Here is a 13,546-nt window from a genome sequence, read left to right as displayed (position 1 = left end):
GCATCACACTTGTCTACACTTCCCAGCATCCCTGCAATCCAGACTTGTCTTTGTATGCCAATCAACCTCCGCCAATCCCACTATTCATAGATGGGGGTAAACTTAAGACAGGTCTGGCTTAATCAAAGACCAAACCTACCCATATTCTTTCAAAAAATGAACCAGGTTTAATTCAGAATTTAATCCTCGTGGGATCAGTGTTCCCAAAGTATAAATCCACCTACTCTCTATCTGGTACAATAATTTTTCAAAGTCCCCACCCCTTGTGCTTATTTTTGGTTTAATTATGCATTTGTACCTTAGACAGTCTGGATTACTATCATGGAATATTGCGAAATGTGTACCCAATGGGCTTTTTTCATCAACAGCAGTTATATTACCTACATGCTCACCAATTCTCTCTTTTATCTTCCTTTTTGTTTTCCCTATATACTTCAGTCCACATGGGCAGGTAATCATGTAAATTACACCTTCTGAATTGCAGTTCACAAAATTTCTGATATCATACTTTTTGTTCCCCTTTGCATTCTCAAACTCGTTTGTTTTTTCTACTAGCCTGCAATACCTGCAGGATCCACATGGGAACATCCCATTTGGGATGGGGCCTAAAAATCCCCTTCCCCAATTGGGATCAATACTTTTAGAGTGAACCTCAGCCCTCACCAAAGTGTCCTTAAGATTTGGGGCCCTCCGTGGAGTCAGCAACGGATATGGACCCACAATCTTCAACAGATCTGGGTCCAGACTTAGCACATGCCAGTGCTTTTCAAGCACCTTCCTGAGTTGGGGCCAGTGAGACCCATATGTGGTTATGAATCTCACTTTCCCCTGCCCATCATTTTTTCTTTTTTGTTTCTTTCTCAGAACGTCGTCACGGTTAATTGCACCAACACGCTCTCTGGCATTGTCTAGAACCTGTTCAGGATATCCACGTTTCCTAAACCGTTCACACGTTTTATTTACTTCTAGCCCAAACTCTTCCTCTTCCGAGCAATTTCGGCGTACCCTCACGAGCTGTCCATAGGGGATACCCCACTTTTGACTCCTTGGGTGAAAGCTTGAGGCATGAAGATATGTGTTTCCTGCCGTATCTTTTCTGAAAACAGTTGTCTGTAGTCTTCTATCTTTCTTCCTTATCATCACATCTAAAAAAGATAACCTCTCACTTTCTATACTGTATGTTACTCTTAAATTTCTGGAGTTTACATTTAAATCCTCCAGAAATATCTCCAGATTTTTCCTTGGTCCCCTCCAGACAAGGAAGACGTCGTCTATGTAACGAAGCCAGAGGGCAGCGTGCGCCCCAAACATGGGATGGGTATACACATCACCTCTTTCCCATGCCCCCAGATGCAGACATGCATAGGCTGGTGCGCACGCTGCCCCCATCGACGTCCCCCTTGTCTGTCGGTACATCGACCTATCTGCCATGAAACAGTTTTCCTGCAAGACTAACTTCAATAATTCAATTACTGTACAATTTCTATTAGACATCCATCCTCTATATTGTGCCAAGAAATACCTTACTGCCTCAATTCCTACCTCATGAGGGACTGAAGTATATAGGGATTCTATGTCTACACTCACTAACAAATCATCGTCTTCCATTTGAAAATCTCTAATTAGGTTCAACAACTCAGTGGTGTCTTTAATAAAAGATGGTAGCTCTTCCACTAAGCCCTTTAGGTTCTCGTCTATGAAGACCCCAACCTTCTCTAACGGTCCATCTATTGCAGCTACTATGGGCCTTCCCGGGGGATTGTCCCTATTTTTGTGAACTTTTGGTATTAAATACAGTACTGGGATTTTATAATGTTGTAACTTCATAAAATTATATTCAGCTGCAGATATTGATCCCTCCTCCATAGCCTGTTCTAAAATCTCATCTCTTTTCTTAATTATCCCCGGGAATGGGTTATCACGTAGCTTCGTATATGTATCATTGCAATTAAGCTGTCTATTCATTTCTTCAAAATATGCTTCTTTACTCCATAGTACGATGTTTCCCCCCTTATCACTTCCTCGGATAATGATGTCATCTGCCTCTTTTAATTCAAGGACTGCCTGTCTCTCCAAGGGGGATAGGTTATCAAACCTGGGTCCCCAATGTATAGATTCAAGATCTCGACTGACCAATTCAGAGAATACTTTAATGTTCTTGTCCATGGAGAGTGGAGGCATGTACCTTGACCGTTTTTTGAGGTCAGAATAGACAACACCATTATCCTTACCTTCCTGCGACACCATGGGGATGGGGCTTCCTTCATCTATCAACCCTTCTAGATCCCTCAGAAGTGACCTCTCCACTACGGATCTAACTATGGGTTCAGATTCTGGAGTCTCTTCAGGCCGAGAGGACATATTCTCTTTGTTAACAAACATTTTCTTAAACAAAACATTCCTTAGAAAAAACTGAAAATCCTTATAAGTATCAAAGGGATCCCCACCTACAACAGGCGAGAAGGATAATCCTTTATTTAGCACTGAAATGTGCTGCTCCCTTAACTCAAATTTAGTCAAATTCACAATATTATTTTTATCCTCTCTGTCTTCAGGTTCTCCATTCTCATCTATTCCCTGTGCGTTTTGCCTTTCCTGTCCGGTTGTACTCTCTTCTTTAAAATGGGCTGTATTTCTTTGTCCCACTTCCTCCTCCCTCTCTGACCTCTTCCCCTCCCCCTCATCGCATTCCTGTCTGGTTTTCCTACCCTTTCCTCTCTTTCTTCTTCTTCTTCCTCTCCTGTTTCCTCTCCATCTCCTAAAAAAGAAATAGATTTTCCTGAAGTGGTAGGTGAACTATCGGGGGTATCATCTTCCTGGGGTCTCCTCCCTCTGCTCCTCGATCTAGATCTCGCTCTACCATAACTGCAATTGTAGAATTCCCCGTCCTTCCATTCACTGACATCAATCTGGAATTTATTCTGTTTAACCATCTTAATCTTTTTTTGAGTCACCTCCACCTCTCGTTTAACCATGTCATTCAATTTTGCAAATTCTGCATGAGATCTATGACATTCCAAATGTGCTATACTTTCTGCCGTTTCTGATTTTAGCGTATCAAGTTGAATGGTTTCTTCCTCAATCATTATACGCATCACATTTAAATCATTTTCAATTGCCATCTTTTTCCACTTAGTCATAAAACGGGGGTTTCTTAAGTGTCCTGCTGGAACAAACCTATTTCTCATTCCCCAGGGTACTACCCCCTTATCCACATAAGATTGCATGGTCTGGACACTCCACTTGCGTCTTAGGTGTTTTAATAACAATTTTTTATGCATCCTAAATAATCTTTTCAGATCCTTAAGGTCATCCTGACTTTCTTTACTGGTTTTCTGAAATGCAGATGATATATCAGAATCAATTTCTGACCCTAAAACATACGCCATGGTACTAGGACAATTCAATAAAGTATAAAAATCCCACCCTCATAAGAAGAAGAGGGTGTTCCCACAATCACCCAGCCACAGCGTCATCACACTGACGAAGCTCACGTTGGTGGGCGTAACGCGTATGTGGGCGTGGCCTACACGTTGGACACGAGGAGCAGCACTGGCGTCCATACGAAGGGATGCGTGATACACGGTCAGCCGGCAAACAGTCACGAATACAGGTACCTGTACACTGCGGGACGCCGCAGAAGGAAGTCCTTGCCATTAGAATCGGCGGCGAGAAGGTAATACCTTTATGCTGAAGGGAAACTTTGTTTTGGAAATCATCCAGCCGAGCGGAAGCCAGGTTGTAATATGATGGCATGGTGTTCAGAAGAGGGACTGTATACTTATATTCACATAAGGAAGTGTTAAAAGACATGGCTATGCAGAAGTATGTTGCAGTTATTGAAGATTAAAACTCTGGACTGTGCATCCATACTGCAGGATTAGCTATCTGGAAATCATACTCCGGAGTGAATTTTTGAAGTAGACTGAGCCACCGCAGACTGAAAATCAGTATATCAGCCTCCATTTCATCTAGTTAGTGGATTGATTAATCCTTGGTGGATGAATGTGGGTGTTTTGAGTATGGTTGTGACCAGGAGCGCTCCTTTGAATTCCAGTGTGGGTTTTGAGGGTTTTAATAGGTGGGGGGTGTTGGAGGGTCCGTTGTTGTTAATTTTAACCTTGATACAATAAAGTGAATACTAGTAGATGAGTGGCGGTCCTTGAACATTTTAGTCATTCACCAGTTGAGTAACAATATGTAAATTTGTAGTTGTTTGTCAAGTCATCCGTCAAGTCGTTCTGTGTGTATAATAGTCGTTTGCACGCCAAGACGTATCTTTCCAACTTTTTAAATTGTAGTTGTTTGTAAAGTTGTTTATAGTAAAAGACTTTTGTTGAACTGTATGTATTTCACTCACACTTTAAGCTGAAATCATCAAGACAAGGCCTAGGAGAATAAGGTGTATAATAAAGAATCTACTGCAAAGCTGGCCATACACTTATAGTTTTCCACCCAATATTCCAAAACCAATGATCTTCTGAAAAGAATCGATTTAGAAGGAATCAATTCCTGTCCACTGTTCATCATTGATTAATTTCCAATAGAATCCTGGGAATCTATTGAAAATCGATCAAACTGCAGAGTCGCAATGTTTGATGCAGTGCAAAGCTATGGGCCATCAATCTGCCAATGCTCTTGCCCTGTTACCGATTGTTTTAAATTTTCCATCCTGTCCGATTGATACTTTTGATCTTTTTTTTTGTCAAAATCAATCAATCTGACATTTTGGGGAATCGGTTCCCAACAGATGAGTCGTATCTGCAAGTATTTGGATGTAATGAGTGTATATGCACTAGGGATGATCAATGAGTTTTTTGATATTTCTGAGTTCTTGAAGGATTATGAAAAATTTTCATGTAAATATATGTAGCTTCAAAATGGACCAATCAAGTCCAACCCAGGTTTAAACTGATTGGTCCATTTTCAAGCTGCATAAATGTTCATAAAATTTTACATAAATCTGCATGAATTTGAAAGTATTTGCATTTCATTGATCATCCCAAATGGGCACCTTAAGTGTCTAGTTTACAGAATCTGTACATTATTAATTTGCATTCAAAATGTAGTTATTTTTGTTGCTCAAGTTTGAAATGCTAGCATTGGGGTACAAGTGTGATAGATGCCTGCTGTTCCATTTGAGCTATTTTATCTATGCATTTGCCTTGTTATGGTAATACTACATTCATACGACGATCTGTATGAGATACAATATAACTGGAGAGGTGCCACGTCACGCTCTGCAAAGGAATAATTAAGAAACTGGTAAAGTTATTACAAACAAATGACTTACTTTTGCATGCTTCTTCTTCAGTGCGTTCAGCTCTTTTTGTTGCTTCTTTAGCTGCTTGATGTATGCCTAAAATCGATCCCAAGAATTGACTGTTTATACAGCAAACACAGTAGGTGGACAATTAGCAGAAAACTGTTTTGGAATCAACAGTTTTGCACAACAAAGAAATGATCAACAAGGGGTGGGAACTTAGATACAACAGAGACGTGTGATTGGTCATGCAAAGCAAGTGGGCCGGCTAAGATAAACACCACACAGTGTTAAAGGACTACTGTAGGGGGTAGGAGGGGAAAGAGTTGAACTTACCCGGGGCTTCTAATTGTCCCCTGCAGACATCCTGTGCCCGTGCAGCCACTCACTGATGCTCCGGTCCAGAGGCGGGACAAGCTCCTCCAGCACCCAAGGCTGAGACACCAAAGTGCGCCCCTCCGTCCCTCCCACCCCAGCCATCACACACTGATTGCTATTAGACTAAGAGGGCCACAGGGCCCACAACCTCCCCAACACCTTAATATCTAGTTATCTGGCTTGCAGTCACTGCCATGTATCCCCTTTTTTTATTTCTTTCTGCTTCAAACACAATTAGGAATGACAGCTGAATGAATTCTGCGCCCCCTCCTACACTGTGCCCTGAGGCTGGAGCCTCTCCAGCCTATGCCTCGGCCCGGCCCTGCTCCGGTCCCCACCTCCTGTTCACTTCTGGAATTTCCGACTTTAAAGTCGGAAAAACGCTGCTGACATCACCAGGAGTGTATTGCGCAGGCCCAGTATGATCTGCGCCTGCACAGTACGCTCCTGGTGACGTCACTGGGGGCGAGGACACGGCTGCCCAGGCGCAGTGGTTTTCGGAAATTCCAGAAGTGAACTGGAGGCAGGGACCAGAGCATCTGTATATGGCTGCGCGGGCACATGACGTCTGCGGGGACCGTTAGAAGCCCTGGGTAAGTTCAACTCTTTTTTCCCCCTACCCCTTTACAGTAGTCCTTTAAGGCTGTATTCTAATTTCAGAAGAACCATTTTCACAAAATTGTGTTGCATTTAAGAAAAGAGTATTTGAGTATTTATGCTGGGCATACATAATGTAATCTTGAACGTGTAAAATTCTGTATATGCCTGTCAGTAGGCCATAGCTTGTTCCACTCGATATGCGCTGTGGCACCACATTCATTCCCGATTCCCGGTTACCCCATGTGTCTGCGCCAGCCTAATGCAGAGCGGGCACAGGGGGTGATTTGATGTTACCTTCGCTGGCCTGGGATTGGTTCCCTTCTCCCCCACTGAGGGGTGCTCTAAAACTGATATCCTTCTTCGGATCCTGATCACATGTCATATCATGGAGGAGGATATCAGTGTTACAGTGCCACTTAGTGGGGGAATAAGAGAGTCAATCCTGCGGCCAGAGCAGGTAAACATAAAATCACTTACTGTGCCCACTCTGCATTAGGCAGCCCGAGTATAGGCGGCTGCCACTGCCTTAACCCATGTTATCTCAAATGAGATCGTTAAAGAAGGGATATTAAAGGGTTAAAGATATGGGCCCTTATTCAAGTCACTTTTTATTTTAAAGGGAACCTGAACTGAGTCAAATTATTTAAAATAAACACATGAGGTAACTTCAAACGAACATTACATAGTTACCTTGCCATCAGTTCCTCTCAGAAGCTCACCATTATCTTCTGACAATGATCCCTTCCAGTTCTGACAATATTTTGTCAGAACTGAAATATATCAGTTGCTGTCAGTTACATATAATTTGCTGTCAGTTAAAGCTGATAGGACAACTGATGTGCCAGGTAATGTCCATGTTTCCCTATGGCTCAAGTGGGCGATGTTACAGTTTAACAGTGTGCTGACCAGGAAGCTGTTATAGGGTAACGGCCATTTTCAAAATGTAGGACAGAGAATTCCCTTGATCGCAGTGGACAAACAGGACGCGGGAGAGGAAAAAGAGATTGAGGAGTAGACTACACGGGAGGTAAGTATGACTTGTGTATGTTTATTTTGACTTTTAATTTTCAGTTCAGGTTTTCTTTAAGTTTTCTCCTTGGGGATATTTTTAACACCTTATTAATAATATGCCCTTTATGTCATCAGCAAGCAAGAAAAATACTCAAAGTAATTTTGACAGTTATTCACCTACTGTTTGGAACTTTTTGCAATTGCAGAGTCCTGAAAAGTTAAACAAAATATCAAAAACTATCTCCTAGGAGAAAACTCAGGAAAAAAACTAATTAAAGGCTATTTTGCTATCGTGGGAAGGTCCATGGTGCTATGAGGTGGGGTTGGTGGCTATGGAGAACCAATTATATTTGTTGAGGTGAGCTAAAAAAACATAAAAAAAAAACACAAAAAAGCCCAAAACAAATAAACTTCAAAAATAAAAACTACAGTAAATAACCCACAAAGTAAAACATTTTAAAACATTTCTTAGAACTCCCTTTTATAGTTATCAGCTCTGGCACATTCTCACAAGTTTGCCTCAGACAGCAAAAAGTCTATAACTGCCTCTGCGGCCAGTTAGGTAACCACTTCTGTAGGTGAGAGGGGAAATTCTACAGCTGCTCCCCCATCAGGTATGGACTGACCACAGGTGTAAAAGTGGGTTCTCAAAAGACCTACTTAGGGATGACAGCATTTAAAAAAGAGGCACTGTGGCCCAGATTTATCAAAGCATTACTGACAGTTTTTTCTTCTTAAACTGTTCTAACCAGCAGAGGAACTGCTCTGAATGATAATCAGAAGCTTTTCAAATCCTTCATGATAGTGGCAGCTTAGTGTGGATTTCTAGAGCTGCACTACAGTTAAAAAAGTGCAAATCCATCCCTAAACTGCTGCAGATTAAGAAGTGCTTAAAGTGAACCTAAAGCCGGTTAAAAAAAATGAGATTAACTGACCTGGGGGCTGAGGGAAGCCCCAGGTCAGTTAATCTCATTTTTTTTAACCGGCTTTAGGTTCACTTTAAAGTGATGCTACAGTAAAAAAAAAATGACTTTTACTCACCTGGGGCTTCCAATAGCCCCCTGCAGATGTCCGTTGCCCTCGCCGTGTCCCTCCGATCCTCGTGTCCCCACCGGCAGCAACTTCTGTTTTTTGCCGTCAGGAGCTGTCAGGCTGGGAACGCGAGTGATTCTTCGCGTTCCCAGCCACAATTGCCCCTCTATGCTGCTATATGCTTCATGCTATAGCAGCATAGAGGGCGCAATTGTGGCTGGGAACGCGAAGAATCACTCGCGTTCCCAACCTGTCGGCTCCTGACGGCGAAACCGGAAGTGGCTGCCGACGGGGAAACGAGGATCAGAGGGACACGGCGAGGGCACCGGACAGCTGCAGGGGGCTACTGGATGCCCCAGGTTAGTAAAAGTCATTTTTTTTTTACTTAAGGTTCGCTTTAATAGCAGTTCTACAGATAGTGTAGCAGTGCTGGCTAGACATGATTTGTGAAGGTCTCCTCCTCCCTGCTGCCAGGTGTCCTGTGAAGCTGTTCTGTGTTTAACCCTTCCAGTGCTGGGCATTGATGCAATACAGCAGATGTGTTGGTTACCTCAGCAATGGCAATTTCTCTCACACACTGCACTGTCTGAGAGACTTCCTAACTCCTTCTACAACAGTTTAAGAAGGAATCTGCACTATGTAGTGATTTCTTAAAGGGAACCTAAACTGAGAAGGATATGGATTTTTCCTTCTAAGATAATACCAGTTGCCCGACCCTCCTGCTGATCCTGTGTCTCTAATACTTTTAGCCACACCCCCTGAACAAGCTTGCAGATCAGATGCTCTGACTGAAGTCAGACTGGATTAGCTGCATGCTTGTTTCAGGTCTGTGATTCATCATCTACTGCAGATAAAGAGATCAGCAGGACTGCCAGGCAACTGGTATTATTTAAAAGGAAACATCCATACCCCTCTCTCAGTTAAGGTTCCCTTTAAGATGCAATAGTTCTGCACAGATTTCTAAAAACCGACCAACATTTTGTCTCAGGCACTCTTGATAAATGTCCCCGTGTGTAGTCATGAAATAATTAACGTACAGTTCACACTTTCATATGTGTTTTCTGCATGCAAATTCGTATTGGGACCGACAAAGGCTTGTTCGCTTCTAGTACGAACTTTTGCGTGGAAAAAAACTTACAGCTTGCAGCGTATTGTTGCACGCTATGTGGTTGTTGCACTAAAGTCCAGTAATATTGCTAGGTGCAGACAGTGCACAGCAACATTACTGTAACTCACAGCAGAGTGTACTGCATGTTACAGTAGTAGTCTGACCCAAGGTACTCAAGTAGCGCTATGGTAACAAGGTTTACTAATAACATGTGTTAGTTACCTTTGCAACGCTCTTGCTACTCAAGTACCGCGGGTTGTGCTAATAGCAGTATATGCTGCCAGTAGTAATGGTAATATTACTGCAAATTAGTGCATCAGGACCAAAATGAGAGTTATCTAGCTAACAATCATGAGCTATTGTAATGCAGAGAAATGCGCTTAGTGTCCGGAAAATTGCGTCCTAGCTGATGCACATGGTGCAAGAACAAAAAAATCTGATTGGAACACAAACTCTAGAATCGTTGTTCACTGCTGGAATAAAGTGGCTGATTTCTAACGGAATCTCTGCCTCTGATTGGCTAAGGAAGACCATGTGATTTGACTAAAACTTCTGCTATTACATTTTTCAACAGTGCTTTGAAATGAGTCATGTTTACTCATTTGCATATCCTGACTTATGTCTAATATGAATAAGGTGGATGCACATCTAGTGATTTTTGGTGGCTGAACAACTAATAGACAAATCTCTCACTGATCGAATCCGATAGGAGAGAGATCTCTTGGCTGCCATAAACCGCAGGCCGATTCCCATTCAATTTTAGCATGAACTCTTTTGGGAATTGGCCTTGTGTCACCCACCCCATGTTTTATCCCCCCCCCCCCGCCTGGTTCCCATACAGTCATTTTGTTCCCTGTAACCTGGCCGTGCTGAGTGTCCTCACTGTACTTTTGCACCCCCACGTGGTTTCTGGTGGTATAGCACGTGGTGCATCACACACGTGCCCCGTGTGCTATATGCCCTCAGTCGCGTGGGGACAGAATGCGAAATAGGGCACAGGCTCTCAGCACGAATAGCGTGATAAGTAAAGTATAACTGCATCGGTACCAGGGGCGACATGAAACATTAGGGGGGACAGCAGCCGAGTGTTTCCATCGCAATCGGTGTTTGCGATTATCGCATGCCGTCACTGCCACGCACCCGATGTAGGCGTACGAGAGGAATCGGCGCGGGAGACTTGGGCGCAGGACACAGCCAGTATATGACTTATCCTGCTGCTGCACAAGTCCGGGCCATGTAAATTACTATTCCCCCTGCAGGCCGCCATGGATAGTGGTGGAATGATATAATTCGGCTTCCAGCTATTGCTGGAAGCCGAATTATTGTTTTAAAAGCAACTTCAGCTCCGTTTTCTGACAGCGCTGAAGTTACTCCCTGTGTCTGCTATAGCCGTAGTTCCTATTACGGCCTATGGTGGCGCCAGCTGCACCCAAGGCTCCAGCGCTGCTGTGCCCAAGTCTCCAGCACTGGATTCAGTGTGTTCGCGATGGAGTGCGTCGGCACGAGATGGTCTACGTGTGACCAATTTCTGCACAAAATTGGTCAAATTATTGATCAGGCATGCTCTTGCCGGCACCGATTTTCATCAGATTCAATAACAATAATCTGATAGTCGATCGGCCGCCAAGTCTACAGATGTATGTCCACCTATACTCAAAAATGGTTGGTTTGTGGCGGATCTCTGCAGTTTAAGGCAAACTGTAGAGTGATAAGCGCAGCCAATCACATTTCTACCGTACTACACACTACTCTCTGAATTATGAAATCAAGGTCTGTGTACAAGATGATAATAATCATGACACACTATGGAAAAAAGACAATCGAAGGTCATTAACTTACCTTCATCTGTTTCAGATCTTCAACTTTTACTGGCGGTATGAGGTCAATAGCTAGAAAAAATGACAGAAGAAAATGAGAAGTAAGTAGTACTACAAGCAAAATCATCTGTTGTGTGTCATGTATGCATGGAAAGAGTGCCCGAAGTGACGTGACTTGGGGACATATTCACTAAATGCCAGTAACACTACCATGCCACCAAAAGTGCATGACAATTATCCCGGGATAAAAGCGACTGACATAATTGGGTAAGTCAGTTACAGCTCGAAAGCAAGCCAATAGCCCCCCCCCTCCTTCAATTTGATTATTGGATAATGATTAATTCCAAGCCAAGCTCAAAGGAAGAGAGCGATGTCTGAAATCAACAACAAAAAACATCAGACACGCAGAATTGCAAACAACCGGAAATAAAATGCGATGGCATTGAAATACATGATAAGTGGGGTGATCACCATTTACATAACATAAACGTTTTAATAAATGTGAACCCTAACCTGCCTAAGTAATGTCCTTCATAAAAACAGCTCTATGGATACAGTTTATTTCATACCTTTACTTTCACCCTAAAGTATCCACCCATGATGTATCACTTCTGCTCATTGTGTGACTATACAAATCATTCCTTTATGTCCCTGAAATGCCAAGCACACATCCAGAGACACTGGTGTGCACTCTGCCTATTGATTTTACAGAGCCAAACTAATCCAAGTACCCTATATACTCCCGTATAAGCTCATTTTCCTGCACAAAAAATGTGCTGAAAAGTTACCTCCTAAGCTTATATGTGAGTCAGTGGAGCAGAACGGGTAGTGGGGCAGGTTTTGTTACTGGCAAAGGAGCGTAAGGATCATGCATTAGTGATCCTGCTCTTGCCAGCTAGCTCCTTGTGATGTCTGCCCCCCCCCCCCATAACATGGTGTGCAGAGTGTGCTACTCAAGACTACCTGTGTCCCCTGGCTTTTGGAGCAGAGCGTCCAAGCAACATGTCAATGGTGCAGTGATCGGGGATTCTTCCTGTGTGGCAATCACTGTGTCTCATATCTATTACGCCATCTAGTGGCATCTTGAAACAAAGCTGTATCATTCTTGGGGCACACCTGGCTAAGGTAAGGGACGCTGACTTCACATCCCGCTACTGGGGAGGGGGCTTATATGCGAGTCAATCACTTTTTCCTGGTTTCTGAGGGAAAAGTGGGTGTCTTGACTTCTTCGCCGGTCGGCTTATATGCGAGTATATAAGGGTAAGTGACAAATGTACTTTAACCACTTCACCACTGAGGGGTTTTACCCCCTGAGCACGAGAGCAATTTTCACCTTTCAGCACTCCTTCCATTCATTCGTCTATAACTTTATCATTACTTATCGCAATGAAATGAACTATATCTAGTTTTTTCCGCCACCAATTAGGCTTTCTTTAGGTGGGACATTATGCCAAGAATTATTTTATTCTAAATGTGTTTTAATGGGAAAATAGGAAAAATGTGGGAAAAAATTAATTATTTTTCAGTTTTCGGCCATTATAGTTTTTAAATAATGCATGCTACTGTAATTAAAACCCATGAAATGTATTTGCCCTTTTGTCCCGGTTATAAAACCGTTTAAATTATGTCCCTATCAGAATGTTTGGCGCCAATATTTTATTTGGAAATAAAGGTGCATTTTTTTTCAGTTTTGCGTCCATCCCTAATTACAAGCCCATAGTTTATAAAGTAACAGTGTTATACCCTCTTGACATAAATATTTAAAAAGTTCAGTCCCTAAGGTAACTATTTGTGTTTTTTTTTTAATTGTAAATTTTTAATTTTTTTTTAATTACAAAAAAAAAAAAAATGGGGAGTGTGGGAGGTAATGAGTTAATTTTTAGTGTAAAACTAATTTACTTCTATGTAAAAAATGCTTAGGGTGTAGTTTTACTATTTGGCCACAGGATGGCAACAGTAACTTTTTGTTTATTGCCACCTGCGAGCGTCCTTCCGGACGCTCGCAGGAAGTAGTAGGAGGCTGTGAGTGTTTGTTTTTTTTCCACAATGATCGCGTTGCCCATCGGAGAGCAGCGGATCATTGTGAGGCTTAGATCAACGAACGGGAATGGATTTTCCCGTTCATTGATCTCCGGGCGAGCGGGCGGCGGCGTGTTTACTAGCGGCGGGCGGCGTGTTTACGAGCGGAAGCGCGGACAGCGGCGGGAACACGGAAAGTACGGATTTCTCCGTCCCTGGGGGTTAAAGGATGGAAAAAGGGACGGAGAAATTCGTACGGGCGGGGGTAAAGTGGTTAAAGCATAGCCTCTTTAGAAGAAAGCCTCTGGATTGTCAGTG

The 13,546-nt window shown here is 42.8% G+C and overlaps 1 protein-coding gene across 17 annotated transcripts in view; it reads right to left on the bottom strand.

Annotated features, from left to right (window-relative positions):
* Nucleotides 1-13,546, bottom strand: part of PLCB4 (phospholipase C beta 4) — a 459,946-nt gene that overhangs the window by 63,825 nt on the left and 382,575 nt on the right. For 14 of the 17 annotated variants that reach the window (XM_068232509.1, XM_068232508.1, XM_068232514.1 and 11 more), the window contains 2 exons: nucleotides 11,232-11,281; nucleotides 5,294-5,359 (listed from right to left, as the gene is read on the bottom strand). In XM_068232509.1, the coding sequence (XP_068088610.1) occupies nucleotides 5,294-5,359; nucleotides 11,232-11,281 (116 nt within the window). Of the gene's footprint in view, nucleotides 1-5,293; nucleotides 5,383-11,231; nucleotides 11,282-13,546 lie in introns of all 17 variants that reach the window. The other 3 variants (XM_068232525.1, XM_068232524.1, XM_068232526.1) reach the window with 1 other exon arrangement.

Source organism: Hyperolius riggenbachi, chromosome 4 (genome assembly GCF_040937935.1).
Source record: "Hyperolius riggenbachi isolate aHypRig1 chromosome 4, aHypRig1.pri, whole genome shotgun sequence".
NCBI classification, from domain to species: domain Eukaryota; kingdom Metazoa; phylum Chordata; class Amphibia; order Anura; family Hyperoliidae; genus Hyperolius; species Hyperolius riggenbachi.
The sequence above is the reverse complement of the archived record's forward strand: the minus strand, read 5'-3'. Positions and strand labels throughout refer to the sequence as shown.